The sequence below is a fragment of the Anopheles moucheti genome, chromosome 3 (assembly GCF_943734755.1).
Source record: "Anopheles moucheti chromosome 3, idAnoMoucSN_F20_07, whole genome shotgun sequence".
Classification (NCBI taxonomy): Eukaryota; Metazoa; Arthropoda; class Insecta; order Diptera; family Culicidae; genus Anopheles; species Anopheles moucheti.
Window position 1 is genome coordinate 67,211,006 of NC_069141.1, and position 18,871 is coordinate 67,229,876.

The window sequence follows — 18,871 nt, forward strand, 5'->3', positions numbered from 1 at the left end:
TATTTTAAAGAGAGCGAGAGAGTTTGCAAAGGATGCCTTAAAAACAATGTAAGCAACATTTAAAAAAACAGGGTAAAAATAGAGACGTTTTTGTGCTGTTTGGTTAGGAATTGCTTAACTAAAACTATTCGCTTTCAGTACCGGGGAGAGAGAAAAAAAAAACAAATATCGGTAAAGTATTGCTGTATATAACTATAGATGTATGATTAGCAAACCTGCTGTATCGAAAAACCCATGCAAAGGGAGATGCAGCTTAAAGAGTTAATGGAAACAAGATGTGTAGAATAAAACACGCACAAGGCATAAGGTATGAGCAAAATTTACTGAAAACCGCAACTACGCTCCTACGCGCCAAATAAAAAAAATGAAGGCTACTAAGACTAATAATCCGTTAATATGGTTGCGGTTTGGTTTGTATTGTTTTATTTTCTTTTGCCCGGCTACGTGGAGAAAAAATAGCCTCCACGGTTTGTAAAGTTTTAAACCGTGTGTCGGAGAAAATGGTTGAACGTGATCCGATCCGAAAGGGGAAAATGGGGAAAAAGGTTGCAGGGAGGTTGCGATGCAAAAAAAAAACCATCCCTCGTGTTTTATGATCCTCTTAGCGTGTTGTGTCATTTTATGAGCTTTTTACCATAGTCGGCCATGACATGCCAAAGGGTGTGACCAAAACCGGGGAAACTGTAGCGAATTAGAATGATGATGGTTTTTGTTTTGTTTTGCTTCTACGCTCCAATCTACCACGTGAGATATTGTTTTCCTATGTACACCGAAAGAAACCCGTATCAAGTTACCGGGTGTTTTGAGGGGAGATGTTTTGATAGATGGTTGGAGTGACCGCACCGTGTGTGCGTTGTGGTTTTTTGGGAGCGAATTAAAATGGTCATTAAAAAAAGAACGTTGCCCTTTCAAGAACTGTTTAGCGATGGTATGACAGTGGATAAAATAACCCCAACAAAAGAAAAAGGTTTTCTCCCCAATTGCGGGAAACCGTAACTACAATTAAAGGATGCTAATGATTATCCTGATGCGAGTGATGCCTGTCCGGGTGAACACGCAATAATACAGCAAAGCGTTAGCTAACCACTAGTATCAGCGCCTGCATAAGATGTGGAAGATATCGGGGAAATTTATGGCCAAAACTATACACTATATGCGAGAACGAAAATCAAATCAGAACCAGAGAAAGAATCGGCAGCGAGTTTCGAATGCTGAACGGGATGCAGTCAAGCAAATGTGTAGAATGATTCGAACCGTTCCACTATGCTAGTGAGAGGAAATGAAACGAAACAAAACGTATAACGATGGGTAATGGGTTTGGGTTTTTGTTTTTTTTTTGTGGTTATCACTCTGCACTCTGATATGCTCTGGGATGTAATGTGTGTAGAGCATTCGGCTTTTCCATTCTGCAAACATCCATTTGCAGTAGTTTGTGTGTTTTACAATAATCAAATCCGAAACATTGTCCTGTAGATGCTTTGGAGATGAGTTTGCTAAAGCGAACTGAGCGCTATTTAGGGGTGGGGGTTTGGAGGGGGGAGGGAGGGAGGGTGGAGTGGATTAAAAGGTCAAAGGGGATGGTGGTGGGTAGATTGGGTGTATAGAATACAGTGTCCAGCGGGGTTTGGTTTTTAATACAATTTCTTAACATGTACTACCGGTCGAAAGGGGTACCCTTGTGTACGAGTGACCACTAGCAAGTAAAAACAAAAACGAAAGAAAGGAAAAACCCACGCCCCCAAGTTCCTATCTGTTGCCAATCAAATTGAATTGCAAAGCTAGAAGGGCAGGCGGTGGACACACAGGAACACATACCTATACACTATACACGAGTATCGAGTGAAACACAACTTTTCGTGAAGCGAGCGAAGTCGGTTTATTTGATTTGTTTTCCAGAGTGGTTCACCGATTCCGGTGTCCGAGTGAAGATTAAATCCTTGGCGCTGGCGTTCACATCCTGCGCCCACACATTCCATCTCCGCTCCGCTTATTCCGGCAACACCGATACAACGGAACGGCCCGGCTGGATGGAGCAGGATGTGGCTCCAGAAGCCAAGCCATTATCTTATCGTGCACTGTTCGTTTCGATCGTTGGGACCGGTTTTTTGTTGCAATCCCCGGGGAATTCGGGTACCCACTCCGATGGGAACTTTTAATTTAGCTTCCAATCTGGCAAGGTTGAAGTCCTTGCCTGATTCGGATCTGCTCGCTTTACCGGTCCGGGCAGAGGTCAATGAAGAAGCAAACTCGAGGCCGAGCACACACCGGGTATGACTGTTCATTCTACCAACGGTGACAATCGCAAAACACATTCGATTTGTGAGCCGGGGAGGGCGAAAAAAACGTGGCCAAAAATTTAATACAAGAATTTAGCACCTTTCGATTAGACACTGTATTGCATATTTGTTTGGTAGTCCAAGCTAGACGCTGGCAAGGTAGGGAATAGTTGGTGTGTTCAAAATGGTGTGTGTGTGTGCTTGTTTTTTTTTTCGTTCCTTTCCTTTGGGTTATTCTCATCGATACGCACCCTGGCATTGAGATCATTGTTCGCGGCTATCCGTCGTCTTTGGCTAGGCTGTGATTACTACGCAAGGTGCAAGGAGGGAACTCCCCCAATTGCTTTGGGTTCCTCCTTTGAAAGCCCCGAGAGATCTCGAACGTCGTGGCATGGTTGGTTTGAACTTAATCCACAGCAAATAAAACTCCCATTCCCATGCTTTTGCCGCGTTTGTCATTCGTGAGCGAATGAAGCACCCGGAGCAGCACATTGCACATGCATTTTCCTTCCCAGTTTAGTGTAATTTTGATAACGCATGATAAGGAATAATTAACTCATTAACCTTAAATGTCGCTTCCCGAAAGGTGTAACTTGCGAACGTCGAGCGATCGATTGTTGCGATATCAGGTTGCGATCAACTGAATGTGACTGAAATTAACCTGAGCCCATGCAGACGGAACCCGACGGGCCGTGACTGAGGTTTGGAAAAAGAATGATTGATGGTTCGATGCTTTGCAAATATCGTGAGCAAAGGTCTGCTAACGTGTGACCTTTTTATTGAGGTGTTCTTGGTGACGCAGGGATCGTCGGCTATTCGCGACCTGGTCGCTTGCTAGAACCTGGCTATAGAGCTGCGCACATAGAACCGGTGGAAGAATTCTTTGCCCGTCCAGCTTAAGGTTTCAGGTGGCGTAATATCAGCATACTGCACCGCAATCGGTTAGGGATTTCGTTGGTATTTGGTTTTTACGAGCAAAAACAAAGAAACAAAAAAGAAGGATAATCAAACCGGGCACTTACCTGGTGGGTTTGGTGACGGTGCTATACATTTACATGGGTGTGATTCTTGCAAGCGTCCCTGCAAACCTGGATGTGCACAAGTGCAAATGGAAACGCGTTCCACCTGGAAAGCTTACTGACACAAAGTGTGAACCGTGTGGCACAACAAAAAAAAAAACAACAACAGCAGGGCACAAGAAGAGGGGACACGAATCTTTCGAACTCCTAGAAATTGGACACCAATGGGGTGGACACACCAAGTTCCTTATTTGTGAAGGGGTGCTTCCAAACCACAGCCTGATAATTAATATTTTGTTCTCCCCGTACCGCTCGGTGGACAATGGACATCGGAGATTAATAATTGCCTGTCACGCATCACCTTAAGCTGTGTTTTTATTTGTGTGTCGCTTGCCGGAGTTTGCCTTTCCGGAACCGGAACCGGAAGCGGAGGGGTGAAAGGTGGCAGGTAAATATCCTGGTTGGGCTTTTAGTATTATTTATTTTAGCAACCAAAAACAAAAAACGTTCTCAATCGCATACGGATGTACAAGGATTGGGGTTTTTGCAATAGCTGAAATAGCATGTAATGATTTCCCAAACACTGCGTGGAAACGATCGACTGATGTTTGTGGAAACACGTGCCGTAGAGTGTTTGTAATTTTCACGTCCTGCTTGCGTGACTACATGACGGCCCACGTGGACCAGTGCAGAGCACCCCAAAAGGAAAGCAGCGACTGGTCAACCCACCAAAACAGACCCGCGAGTTCCGAAGGTTAAAGGCATACAATCACAAACACACGAGTCTAAAACTGGGAGGAGCTTTTGCGAACCTTTTGCTTTTGCTGCTCTGAAAAGGGGTGCGGGGCGAGCTTTATATTTAAATAATTTTGCACCCAAATGGGACCTCAATCAAGAGGACCGGCGGTATCCACCGAAAAAAAAAAATAGAAGCTAAATGCTCGAACCACGGATTCGGATTGGTTCGTTAGCGGTGCGTGAGTCGATGGTTTTGCGCTGTCCTTGTTGTTTTATATACCACTCCGATCGACCACACACAGAGGTCAGAAGTGTAATTATGATGGGAAGATAGGGTAAGGAGGAGGAGGAGGAGGAAGAGGAAAAAGAGTAGGAACAGGGTGAAGTGGAATGGAAAGAATGGCGCACACATTTTCCCTCCTTGAGAGGGCGAGCTGTCAAACGAGTGAAGCGGTGGCGCCATCTGGCGGTAACGATCGTGGGGAGGATTTACTTTTTTTTTGCGCGCGAAAAAAAGTGTCACCTAGGATGACAGTTCAAGGTGGGCATAATTTCGTGAACCACCTGCTGTTTCCTGTCCCGTTTCGGTGCGTCGAAGAAAATAGCACATCAACCCCTACACGCATCGGTTCGCTCCCTCCCCCAAAATAAACCCCCCCCCCAATGGTGAGGTCCCCATCCATTATGCGTAATGAAGGTTATCTGCTGGCTTTTCTTTTTTTTTTGTTTGGTATGTGTGTAGCTCTACGCTGTTTGTCGCGTTGAAGTATCGTTTCATTTTCCACCTTTATAAGCCACCCAATGCAAACCGCACCACCGGGATCGCAATGGGCGATAAATTGGATGTAAAGGCACCGGGAGGGGAGTGCCTCCCGTGCAACTAATTCCCGCGGTCCCCGGTTCTTTGTACGTGCGGTGGTAATGAGATTTCCAATTATTGGTAACACCCGCTGTGCTGTAAAATGGATTACGGGGGTTTGTACGGGAAGCGCCGAATGGTGCGCTTTGTGTTGTGCGTAATCAAAAGTTGAAGTTGGAACAACACACGGAATTAAGGGAGCAAAGAAATCTCATCTAAGTATCGCTCGTTTGCTGTGAAACAAACCGAATTTCCCGGGCGGTTTCGCTTTCTCTCCCGGTCGAATATATTCCCCCGCGAATAGTAGCAGGTCAGTTTTTAGCTCACTTTTATTATATTGTTTATGGACGACAGTCATATAATGTTTTACTTCTGTCTTTCCAGTTAGATGAATACGCAGCCCCCAAGCTCCATGATGTGTTGTCCAGGGCAAGATTTAGTGAAGAGAACATTCAACTTAATACGCTATACTATTTTGCACATAAAATAGGGACATTTCTAATCTGTCCCCCCAAAAGAGACTGACACAAATCGGTGGTACAGTTTTATAGCCTTTCAAGCCCTGCAGGTGGTTTGGTAGTGTTGTTTGGGTTTTTTTCCGATAAGAATTGGTACCATTTGTGGGGATTTTTTTTTGTGTGAAACGCTTCGTATCACGCATGCCTCGATGCGGATGTCACTGATCGTCCCGAGTTCAGGAAATCATCAAATACGTTAATCCCAGATTAGTCATTCCCCGCCCCGGGGGTGTGAAAAGGATACAGACGGGATGGGGCAAACCAGCGGTGCTTTTATCGCCAAAGCTCGAAACGATCGAAATCGTGCACTATAAAATACGCCGGCCCTCCGAACGATGTGTTCGATAGGCATTTAATGGGCAATCGCGATAGTTTGCGGTTAGTAAGCGGGGACCCAAGTGTCGGTTTGAACCGTTCGGTGCCGTTCGGTGCTGCTGATGTTAACAGCAACAGTATCGTTAATCGTGCAACCGGTTTTACGACGCGGTCTGTTCGGGTAGGGAATTTATATAAATCGCACCAATATTCGGTAACGGTAGCGCATGATATGAGATGCGAGTGAGAGATATTGGTTGGGCCAAACGGAAGGCCAAACCCATTGGTCGCATCGGTAAAGGAAAGCTCCCGTTCGTAGCAGGATAAAAGCAACTATTATAAAGATTAATTTAAGTTACACACTCCAACGTTACACAAGAATGTCACAAAACAGTTGCCCACGATTACCTTGAATCGTGGCTTAAAACTCTTCCTCTACAGCGTTCCCGCTTAGCTAAAGCACCGGCTCACGGTGGCACCATCGAGGAACGAGACCACAACTATCGACCGTGTGGTGCGCCACAAAACCCGTCAAAGTAAAGCTTTTTCCGCATCGAGTGACGCATGATGACGTTCCACACTCTCCGCACTCCCCCTGTACCGAGAGGGGGGTGATACGTTTTTCCACCCTCCAAACGAAGGGACGATGATGATGATGATGATGATGGTTTTCCATTTTCCATCCAAACACCGTTGGCTTACGATAACTTTTCATCAAAGTTAAACATCCGCCGTTCGGGTGGTGCTGCCGGGATTTTCTGTTTCTTCATTTTCTTTTTTCAACACCCCCTACCCCCCCCCCCCCCTCTCCGGTTGGCCGAACCGTTCCCCTGGCGCCCGTATCTTGCCCGTTTGGAGCTGCCCGATTTAAGGCTGACCGTGGACCGTGGATTTTTTTAATGAACCTGTCAATCCGATCGAAGCGAAACGAGCTTCCGCCCAGAGCCCTTGTCATGTTTGCTCATATAAGCCAATCTGTACCGATTGGCACGTGAGTGTGGGTGTATATGGTACGGTTAGGGGTGGGTTTCTCTTCGCTTCATCACGTGGGCCCCACAAGGCAGGTCGGAGATTTGTATGCGGCAGAGTCAGTAATGCCAGAAGGCAACGTAGACACGTAAGAAGCGCTGACGTTTGAACTGGGAAAACGAAGACCCAACATAAAAAAAACAAATGTTCCACGGAAATATACTTCATTGGCCCACTCGATCCGTCTATGTACGGTGTGTTTGTACCCATTTCCTGCCTCAGAGGGATGTCTTTAAGTATAGGAAAATTAATCTCATTCACGATACTGTGTATACGCTGTGGTAGAGGAAGCCAAAGAAGAAATGAAAACAAAAAACCATCAAAATCTTCGCTAATCGTACCGACATAAACCAGGACGAGCTTTAAGCTCCAAAATGGCGTAACCAAAATCCAAATTCGCTTAGAACCGTGTTTTTGTTTGTTTGTTTGTTTGGGAAAAATCGTCGCAATCGAAAGGTTTGACGAAGGGATATGATGACGTTTTCACAGGGAAGGGTAAGGATTAGGATCATTGTTCAACGTTTCCCGGTTTCCGGTTATGGTTGGCGTGCCCAAAACTTCAACAGTGAAGTGAAGTTCGCTGTGTTTTCAACAGTGTGATTGTTGGTGTTTTTTTGGTATGTATCTATAAAGCGGAAGGAACGATGCTTGATGATGTGGAACGATCGTACAGCATTCACGAGCAGATGATGATCAACGTGTGTCTAGTCTTCGTGTGAATGAATGGGATGAACTGGGATGAACGCACGCACAAACGCACGGACGGGCAAACGGTATGTTTTGCTTGGGAAGCGGCTTACTTTGCAGCTCGGTGAAAGCTGACACGCTAACTAAACATTACTAGAGAGCATAGAACGTAAGAACGAAAACCGAACGAAGGCACTCAATACACCGAATACACAGCTGGATGACAATTATCCGGGATCTTCGCACAAGAAAAGAAAACCAATAGCAACGTGGGATGCAAAACACACAAATGGGCGGTAAATGTATTGCGATGGTATTGCGAGCTGAGTATTGTTTGGAAAATTGGCAGGGCAAGACAACAAAGTACAAATGGATGTAACAGCGATAAATTAAAACGTTATACGTTATAAAGATATATAAAAACCACTCCGAGCGAGTTGAGAGGGAAAAAACAAACAATGTTCGTTATATAGATAAGATAGTTAAATGAAACAACACTTGGATCTTGAGCAATAGCATCATGTTGCTGTTCAAATGGACGAAACAGAGAAACAGGGAGTGAGAAAGAGCGAGAGGGGGAATGGTTTTTTTGTTTCGTTCGGTCGGTGATGTTTGATTGATACTTTTAACTATGATTGTTGCACAGTGTAATGCAAGAAACGTTAATGGAAAACAAAAAAGAAAATTGGAAAATTTTTTGTTTCGAGAAAGGGTTTTCTTTTGTTGCTGTTGTTATTGTTGTGAGCAATGGGTTTTTGGAGCAATAAAAGCGATAAACGGAACAAAACAAAACAAAAAACTGGTCATGGTAGTAATGATTACAAACGGGCAGGTTTGAATGAAATTCGAGGTTTAATGAGCGTAAGTTATATTTAACAAAGAAGATCGGTGACCGTCTACAGGTACCTGTTGTGAGACTGATTTCCATAGCACGTTGCCGGTGTCCCAAAACCTTAAACTGAGGCAAAGATACTTCGCTCGAGACTCCGACAGAGTTGGGGCCTTCATTCCATTTGTATCGGATATCTCGCATCGTGTAGCCGACTACCAGCGGGATAATGGGGGGGGTTGGAAGTTGGAAGTTTTTGGTTTTTTGTTGTTGTTTTGTTTTACACCGCCCCCCCGCCACATACATTCAGTCAACGTCAACGAATGTGGGTGTTTGGATGTTGTTGTTTGGAGGGCCGTTAGCGAATTATTACAATTCGTTAATGTACAGTGATCGAACGTTGTCGCCGTTACACACCCAACAATCCGGGTTTCGGGTTGTTTAGTAGGGGGTGGGGTTAGTTTTTTGTTGTACGACGAAAGTATTGGATTGCGGTTTTGTTTGATTTTTTTCGTTCGCGAGCGCAATTATCGAGCGTATTGTTTAATTAGTGCCGCAAAAGAGGTGCCCGTGTTGGTCCCGGGGTGGCAGGCACATGCAAAAGGATTATTACACGTGTGTGTGCGTGTGTGTGTGTGTTGGGGTGGTCAAACAAACGATGAAGTTACGGTAGCAGATTGTTAGTTAATTTAGTTCCCCACCGTTACACATAGGCACATACACACACATACACACATTAATATATATAAACACACATACAATCAATATTAACATATGATCGTGGTTTTGGAGGTTTTTTTTGTTGTAGTTCGTATCGATTAGTGAACAAAAAGGGGCGGGACATTGTCGGTTGGTTGAGATAAAAAAGAAAAAAAAGAGAGAAAGATTTGAGAATTAGAAACGATCGCTTGAACGACATATTTACCATTAGGGTTTAGAGAGTAGGAGATTCATTTGTTTGTAGTTAGTTTGTATTAGTTTCTATACTTCCTTAGACAGAGTAATGATGCTAAGCTGTGTACTGTGTTGTATATCGCTAGTGTTTGTGTGAACTTATTGGCATTGGGTGGTTGAAGAAGATACTTGCAGCGTCTTACGGACATCCTGCACTAGTGGGTATGCGCTCACCTTCTCTTATTGCATGAAAGGACTTTAGACAAATGAACACTAAAATGGCCTCTAGTGTCACCGCATGGGACACACAGTCTAATGAAGAAAAGTTTGCCACTGAACGCACACATAGGTACGATTAGGTTTTTATTCAGTCTACTTGGCTCGCTACCTGGTGGGAATTGTACAAATTTTTAAAATTTAGAATAGTTTAGTCATCAAGGACGCCATTTTGCTTCTATTTGAACGCTGCTTGGCGCGAGGAGAAAAGGAATAAAAACTAGTTCATTATCATTATACTGGTCAAGGTTAAGTAGGGTACACGCCACCGGTGCGTCTGGCATTCGGTGTTCGCCCGGTCAAATAAAGCAGGGTGACAACTAAGGGCGACTAATTGGCATAAGAGAATGTGTCATCCATTTTGTGAAGATTTTTAGGTGAGCGCCGGGTGACACAATTGTACAGTTTTAATTCATATTCTCTTGCGCTGTTTGGCGTGTGTGTGTGTGTTATTTTTGCTCCCCCCGCGCCTTTCGTCGGTTGTTTTCTAAACTGAAAACTGTGTGTAGCGTTGAACGATACTTAGAAGTGGAGTTAAGTGGTTGGCAGTGGCGAAAGAAGGTGGAGAGTGGAGGGAGCGAGTAAGATCGAGAGTGTTGTGGTACGTCTCCTTTCGGTACGGAAGCAAATGTGTCAAGTGTCACTTGTAGTTGACATTTTGTAGCTGACGCAGGCTGAACTGAGAAGCACAAATACAGAAGCACACCAACGGACGGACGGAGAGCATACGGGAAGGGACGTTCCATCTTGTTGCTTGCGTGTTTACCCGATGCCTGCCGTATGGTTGTTGGCACCAGGAAGATGCTGCATTTGTATGTATGTGTGTGTGTTTTTTTTCTGGGTTTCCTTTAGTTGTTGCTTGTATTTTGTTTTGCATTTCGTAAAATGATGACAATGGAAAAAATTAACTGTTCCAGCAGATATACAGCGGATGGTCGCGTGTGGTGTATAACCGCTTTCGAAGTAGCTTGAATGCATGCCATCTGCTAGATGTGAACGATCCCTACCGCACACATTCACATTGAAATGGGTCGGCATACGATATATCACGGCTAACAGTGAATAAAATGGGACAACAATTAAAAAATAAAAACAGGTCGATCAACTAAAGGGGAAAAACACACTGGCAATCGCATTCGCTAGGGGCGGAAGAACAGCTTTACGTGGTAGTTGCGATTGGGTATTGGTATTTTGTAGTTTGGTAATCTCGTTAACCACTCATTGCGAAAATCTATCTGAAGAAATGGATTTAAGAAAAAATGACAACAATAATATAACTACTATTTAGCGAAATAACCTTAAAATATCGCATTCATGTTTTGCGTTGCCCTGTTAAACATGTTCCATTGTACAAAACGTCAACCTTCGCTAACAATTAGTAGGAAGAGAAAGTAAGAAGAAGTAAGAGATGAAAACAAAAACAAAAAAAAAATCATAAAATCATCATCTAAGAAACCATGATGCCTGGCAGTGCTGAACCTGCCGATCAGCATAATAATAAACGCAATGTGCGAAATGATTGGCGAGGCTAATTGTAAGTTTTGCGTTCCTGCTACATTTGGCCCTTTACATTAGCGCGTTTCGTCACTGTCCAGATCGAAGCGAAACGCCATTTTGAAACAACAAAACAAAAAAGACACGGAAATCCAAGGACACTATGCAAAAACGGGGACAAAGTCCTGTAAAGCGTTATGCACTACGATGAATGGATTACGCCGCGTGCGGACAAACTAATTGCCCACCGTACGGGGCACTAAATGGCCAGCAGAGGCGGGAGGAGTTTGTTCGAGGGAGTTGTTGGAACAAATTAAAAGTACGATCCTGGATGGTCGAATTGCTGCTGGATGTACGGCGTGGAAACAAATAAATGAAGTGTACGGGAAAAGAACATTCTTACAGCTTTCTTCACCATATTCATCGATCGAAAGCAAGGAAAGAAAGTAATTAAAGTCTTGCGGAATTGCGTCGATATTTTTTTTTTTTGGATGAACACTCCACCGATAAGCTTCGGCCTCCTCGGAACCAAACAACACTGTGGGTGCATTTTCCGTTCCTTTTGCACATGTTTGCTTGTGATGTGTGGAAATAAATAAAAAAAAAACATGTACAACTTGCTACAGTGAGGGTGAGCAATATAAAACCATAAATAAAACAATATGTAACGTGTACGACATATACACACACCATTGCTGTCGAGAAGGGGCGGGCCCCGATACGTACGTGAGTTTCGATTCACGTTTGGTAACGTTATTTGGTGAAATTGTTATTTTTTTAAAATTTGCAGCATAACCGATTCAAATGGCTGAACGAAAAAAAATATATTTGTGGCCTAAGTTGGTGTAATTAGTTGTGCACTGTTTCGTTGGAGCAGTGTCGCGTATGTGTTATGTAAGAAAGGAAACCGATCGTAGCAATCGTTGCTTGTACTAATGCGATATCAATATGCTGCTATATAGTAATTTGGTGGTTGGTGTGAAAAAAAATGACATATTGCTGTATTGTATTGTATTATTTTGTTTGATTATGTGGAAGTAAAAAAGTATAAAACCAAACACCTCTACACGCTTTTGGTGGAAAATCAAAACCTGACCTTGCTACTAACAGTAACTGTTTAGTAAACTGTAATTTAACCCAAACGACAATATGGTGAGCCGTTCGGTGAGTTGCTGCTTGTCGCCTAAAGCATACAACCCCTTTTATTTTGTTTGTGTGTTGTCAACTCAAAAACAAAACAAAAAATGGAAACCAACAATTGTGCGTGTTTTTTTTCTCTGTTTAAAGGTGCACATGCACACATGTGTGTACCCGTGCCAGGTCGGCCACAGTAAAACGGACAAAAGAAACCAAATGGAGCAAATTGATTCGTTCACTTTGGACAAAGTCGTTTTGGGTTTGTAAGTTTGATAAATCATAGTGTGTGTGTGTGTGTGAGTGGGTAAGTGTATATTAAATAAGTGTATAATTAATAAGTGTTCTAGACAAGAAAACACAATAACCAAAATAATACGTAAAACTATACACGGACAACAAAACAACAAAAGTCAGTAAACTGTTGCTTATTTGCTTTTTTGATTTGCGTTAAACGTTAAACGAAAGAAACACCAGAGAAGGAAATATGAATCACTATGAATGTATTGGTATTTTGGTTGGCTGGTTTGGGTTTGGGTTGGATGAAAATGAGTATGATGTATATGAGAGCCGGCAATGAAAAACGGAAAACAAAAGGGGAACACAGAGAAAAGGGATTAAGTTTTTAGGGAAAGACAGTACGAATAGAAACACACAGGTGATTCGACACAAATGGAAAAGTGTGCACAAGAAAATAAAAATTATAGAGAGAAACATAAAGAAAACATAGAAACATATCATAGGGTATGATATTTATAAAACATATCGAACTAATAAACACAACTGTGCAACAACTGCACAAGACGATACTAGCTAAGCTAGGGTGGAAATAGAGATGGTAGGAGATAGAGAAAGCGTACGAGAGTAGAACTTATCGGAAACAGAAACACAGATAGGAGTAAACAGATACAGATAGACAGACAGACAGGGAGGGTCAATGAAATGCACAAAGAAGATAATATGAATGGAAGAAGGTTTGGTTACTTTTTTTTTTTGGTTAATAATGCGGATGATGAATTAGGTGTGATTTTACTTCTTTTTGCTGTTTGTTGTAACTGTTTATGATAGGGTACCTGTGGTTAGGTTAATTTCGGTCGCCCTCTGCCTGTGACCCAGTACTCTAAATTGTGGTAGTTCTACTTCGCTGCTCATTCCGACACTACTTAGGCCGTCTTTCCAGAAGTACCGGATATCTCGCATCGTATAACCGACTCCAGGGTTTTATTTTTATTATATATTGGTTTGTGAAAAAAAGTGGGTGTTTAGCACGGGGTTGGTTTTTGTTTTGTTTTTTTTTTGTTTTTAGCAGAAGGTGTGTTGTGTGTCGGGCCGTATTTCGAACGTTTGGTGTGAGGTTGCGTGTAGTTGTTTTTGTTTTTTGGGGCAAAGATTAGTCGACCATTCACATCGCAATACGATTCCGATAGATGTATCGTCATGGCCATCCATATAGAGCCCGAATGAATTGCCACGGAAGATGACATGTGTGTGTGTGTGTATGTTGTGTTTGTTTTAGAAACGTTCGATTCGATGTCACGCACATGTCACGCGACGTGATGTGGCATTTGGTTTAGAATTGTTGTTCGTGTTGATATTTCGATTAGTGGTTAGTGACATTAAACATCATAATTTTCGCACAACGTTCAGGCAAAGGAAAAAAGTGAGAGAAAAGCATAAGATTATTAACAACATCGTACGGTTAGAGTTACGCATTGGATTCGTCCGAGGGGTTTTGGCCGGCGTTATGGATGGCGTTTCGACAATGTGTATGTGTTTGAGTTTTCGGTGCACTATTTCGGTATTGGATTAGTAGCCGTTAACTGAATGAGTGTGAGATACTTTAGCGACACTATTCAATCGGTTATATGAGATTAGGCGTAATGTCCATGATAACACAAATTGTTCTAGGTCCAGTAGCAGCGTTTAGCAGCGGAAGGTAGATTGATCGGTGGTACGAGACAGAAGTTAAAGGTGGATATGAATGTGGAAATAAATGACACAACAATAGTTATAAAAAAAACAATAGTCGAGCATCATTTACATCGCTAAAAAGCATTCTACTAATACGACTTGTGTAACTGAAAGGCACGAGGAAAAGGGGCTTGCTAAAACTACGTTAATCGGAGTGTATTGAAAGTTCTGGTTTTGAATTTTTCCTCGTATTATTGCTGAGGAAAATGGATCATGGTTTGGAAGAAATGGAAACGTGTTGACACACACACTCCAAGTTTCAGTAAAGCAGCAACGATCGAGATGCACTATGCAGTATTAAACGGATAAAAGATTCGTAAAGTAAAATTTAAAACAAGAAACAAGATTGCGCTAACGGATGATGGTGGAGTTTAGCTTCGGGGGAAGGGAATGTAATGAGAGGGAATAAAGTGGCAAGTACTATGAGTTTGGCACATGTCGGCACAAATTGCTGCAAATTTGTAATATATTCTAGTACGGTAACGGCATAAAATTCAAACATAATTATTTTTTGTAAGATAGACCCACAAATGTTACGTGTAATATTTTAAGTAACGTTCTGCTTGCCAAATAAAAAGAGTCTAATTAATTAATGAAAACATGTAAGAAAAATAAATGTTATGCTTTAAAATAAATTCTAGCCAAACTTTTTCGACAAATGGCGCTAACTTTTTTTTTCAACCACACTCTTTGATAATGTTTCGGAAAGCTCTACCCAAAGCGTGATCTGTGAACTTTAGCAATTCCATCGAAAACGTTAAAGAAAAACATTGAGTCTTTTGAAAGTATCAGTTGATTTACATTTTCCCGTTTCCTAACGAGCAAAAGGGGATTGTTCCAATATACGGGGGAAAAAAAGGAAATACAAAGCAGCAGTTAATTAAATCGCTCATTGAAGTTCATTGATAAATGATTCAAAAGAACGCAATCGCTGGACAAAAAAGAAAAAAAAACAGAAAACCCAAAGAAAAGCGAAAAAAAAAATCGAACACTTTCAACTCCGGAAAAAGTCGCCAAAGTGTGGGTGAATCATTCAATAGATTTGCAAAAATAGTACCAAAGCAAAGGTGGTGGCACAAAAAGTTCTTAAAAGCGAAAACAGAAAAAGGGAAGGCAGAGCAAGAACAAAAAAAACCCAGAAAACAAACAATCCCCGAAAAGGAAACCGATAGTGACGATGCTAAATGATAAATTAAACATTGGTAGCCGAAACAGCAAAACCGATACAAAACGGCATAAGAAATGTTCAGAGCAATGCAAGAAACAAAAAAAGCAAACCAACAACAGAAAAAAAGGACATAAAAAGGTACCCTCTGACAAAGTATCGCATCGGAGATAGCGGAAAAGTTTGTCATTTTCTTTTGCGCCCGACCCGTGAAAGTCCGCTTCGGTTTGATGATGTCGGCACGGTTTGGTGGTTTAATTTCGAGCGTATTGATGCAAAACTAGGGTGAAAGTATAGGGGGGGGAACAAAAGTTTCATAGAAGTAAAAACAAACGAATTTAAACCGGAAAAAAATGGCCAAACGATAGGCGTACGCTTGTGATTGGCAGCAGCTGCTGGAGCTGGTGTAGTTTCGTTCCCTTCCCTATCGAACGCAAACATCAAATAATAATAATGTGAACCAATCGCAAATGCAAAATTGGTGACATTACTTTCCGCTTTAAGGCGGATTACAAGACTCAAACTCGCGAAACGACATTTCATTTTCAGGAGCGTTTCTCAAGGAAGCGGTTCACTTCTCCGGGACAAAAGTTTGAGGATTGGGTAAGAAAAGCAATAGATCAAGCTACAACAGTGTACGATAGCAAGATACGACAGCTTGTTTTTGCATAACCCATGCACAGTTTCGCTCTTCCTGCTGGTGGAATAAATACAAACAAGAGAAGTGAAGGAAAAAAAGGAAAACTTAAATTACAAGCCATTGAAAACTCTACCGTCTCCTGTGTTTAGCAAAGTAGAATAATGAGGTGAACCAACATAAAAACTACAAAATACTGGTGCCTAGCGGTAAGGAAGATGCAAATTTTTAATTGCGAAGTTGAGATGGTGAAAAGTAAAAAAGCTACAGTAGCAAGACTGGACGAAAGTCGAGTAACTGGTAGTATTGATTGATCTCTTTCATACTGTACTGTGGATTGCAATTTCCGTGATGCCAGTAACTGCAATTAACCGCAACACCAATATTAATGATTTGGTGTTTTATTTTGTAGTGAACAGGTCACTCGAACTTCTGGTTTGTGTGCTAACGAGCATCTCAAATAACAAGAATTATTTCAAAGCTGCATTTTGATGAGAAAAAAAACAACAATCCTTGATCATCATCCACCTTTACCCACAAACACTCATATATTACACAAATACCCGAATGTTCCCTACTGGAGCCTGGGAGCTTGTTGAAAAAGCGTTCCGTGTACAAATTGACACGGTAAAGATGAATTTCAGCCCAGTAGGTGACGTAATTCATTTGGATCACATTTGCGAAAAGAATGCTACACGCAGTGCTGGTGCAAAGCCCAACTTTTTGAGAATAGAATGAGCAAGACAGGGAGAATATATTGGACAAAACTTCGGGTTGATGGGTTGATATTCTTCTTCAGACACTTCAGCTTCAGCGATGTCATCATCGAAGGCTAAGAAGCCGCATCGCCCTTTCATGGGCACGTGCGCACGCTCCGGAGAAGGAAGTTCGTTTTCCCCGAATCAATTGTTTGCAGTTGTGTGCCCTGACGAAGATGACACCGGCCAGTGTAATATAATACCAGGTGGGTGGGGAAACTTTTCAAAACGACCGTCCACTACCGAACCGGTGCGGTAGATAGTTAGTGGACGAGCAATGGTAGCAGGAGCAGCACTTGCAAGGTTGAGACATTTGATGCCGTGAATAGTGTTTGCGATATAATACATCTTCACACCGAAGCTTCCGAAGATGAGGGAGGGGGGGAGGGGGCAATTTTTCTCCCTTTGGACACGAGGACAAGCGAGGACAGAGGGAACAGAAACGATATCGTATGACCGTACATCTTGCAAGATGAGTTTGTTTAAGTTCGATCAGAAGTCTGCCCTGAATAGTTGATGTCCATTCGATGCAGACCAGCTTAGAGAGAGCGAGATAGAGCGAGAGAAAAACTACCACACACTCAACCGGACCTGGTTCCGAAGGAAAACTTGAGCCCCCAACACTTCCATCTTGTACACCAAGCGCCAAACCTCATGCATGCAGGCGGTGAATGTAAAATTGGCTATCTGGGAGTGAGGTAGGAAATTGCTTCGGTCCCCGGAGAAGAAACAAAACAAGAAGAGAGCAAGAAAAAAAGATAACAAATAGAGAAGAAAATGGAGCAAACTTTAACTGGAGGTACTACAACCAAACCAGCATGGTTTGCCAGAACTCCCATACATCGACAGTATGGCTTTCTTCTTTCTACCAAGCCAGCATCATCATCACCATCATTGGGACAAGGGTGGGATGAGCAGGCAGCAAAGGAAGTGCTTAGAGTATTGGGTGGGGCACCAGCACACGGGCACTTCCGGTTGGCACTGGGTTTTTGCCAACGTAACGATGGGACGCTCGAAAACTCCTGCCGCATAATGGAGCAGGCGTCAGAAATGTGTCGTTCGCCTGGGATGAAATTGATCCAATGCGAGCTACACGTTGAAAGGCATGATGTGATGAGGCCCTTCTGCATGGTGCTGTTACGTGGCAAGAACTGGAAAAAACTGCACACACACACACACACGTACTCGAGTTGTTCACAGTAAGGTGGGGTGGCCGCAATGGAACGGAACGCTGACGATGAAGACGAATGTGTATTATGTAGGACATATTTGATCAGTCAATTATCTGCACCCCTGCAGCCTGCCACCATGAGCCACCAATGAGGTTACCAATAAGGCCCACCGGGAAGGGGTTTGGCCGTGCGCTGGAAGACGAAGTTGCAAAATGCTTCCATTTGTGTTTCCTTCCGTGTCCCAGATAGTGTCTTGCTTTAATGCATTCAATTTTCTCAAACAATTCATTGCTCATCCTTTGGCAGCATTTTGAAGGCTTTGGGAGGATGTTCCAAAAAAAAAAAAAAAGGTGGCACTACCAATGGGTACTTCTTTTCGTCCTGTTATTCGTCCCCCTTTGGTGCTGGTACATGTGGGTTTGCTTCGTGCCGTGGGAAGCTAACACAGCAGCTAAATGGCTATTCTTCTCTCGCCTAGACGGTGTCATGTGTCTACATAATTCTTTTCGTCAGGCAAAAACTTTCACCACACTTTGATGAGTATGACGTCCGTCACTGTTGGTATCAACGAGCTGCAACAAAGAAAAAAAAAAACGAATGCCATACGATCGTTCGAGATGCCGATGCTGTTACGATGGAAACTTTTCGTTGGTGGACTTCGGGAGATTCGACTTCCAAGGAGAAGAAGAGGAAATTTTCGTACGTGTAAGCATGACATACTGTTCCTGATGTCGCGCTACCTTCCATCGTCACACTAACGGAAGGTTTAGACAGTTGGCTACAGCCTGGCACGTTATCATTCGAGACGATCGTCAGTAATGTTTCGATTTTTGGCACAAAAAAAAAACGAAGAAAAGCATCAACAAAAAAAGGGGAAACTTGAAAGGAAAGTTGAAATTTTCACTCCTTTCAAGCTCGCACCATAAAAGTTCCGGCGATCGTTCTTTGTGCGTTTCACAAGGGACAACACCCAAAAGCACGGCCAAACGGCATTTTCGTCTGATGGCCTCGAACTAATCCTCCATAAAACACAGACGTGTTTTCACTGGCAAAAAGCCAAAAAAAAGCCACCCGCGCCCCCCACGACCGCAAGTAATGGC

The 18,871-nt window shown here is 42.8% G+C and overlaps 1 protein-coding gene across 2 annotated transcripts in view; it reads right to left on the bottom strand.

Annotated features, from left to right (window-relative positions):
- LOC128305150 (gamma-aminobutyric acid receptor subunit beta) overlaps positions 1–18,871 on the bottom strand; it is a 71,539-nt gene that overhangs the window by 15,976 nt on the left and 36,692 nt on the right. For both annotated transcript variants that reach the window (XM_053042468.1, XM_053042469.1), the window contains one exon: positions 8,348–8,485. In XM_053042468.1, coding sequence (XP_052898428.1) covers positions 8,348–8,485 — 138 coding nt within the window. The remainder of the gene's footprint in view (positions 1–8,347; positions 8,486–18,871) is intronic.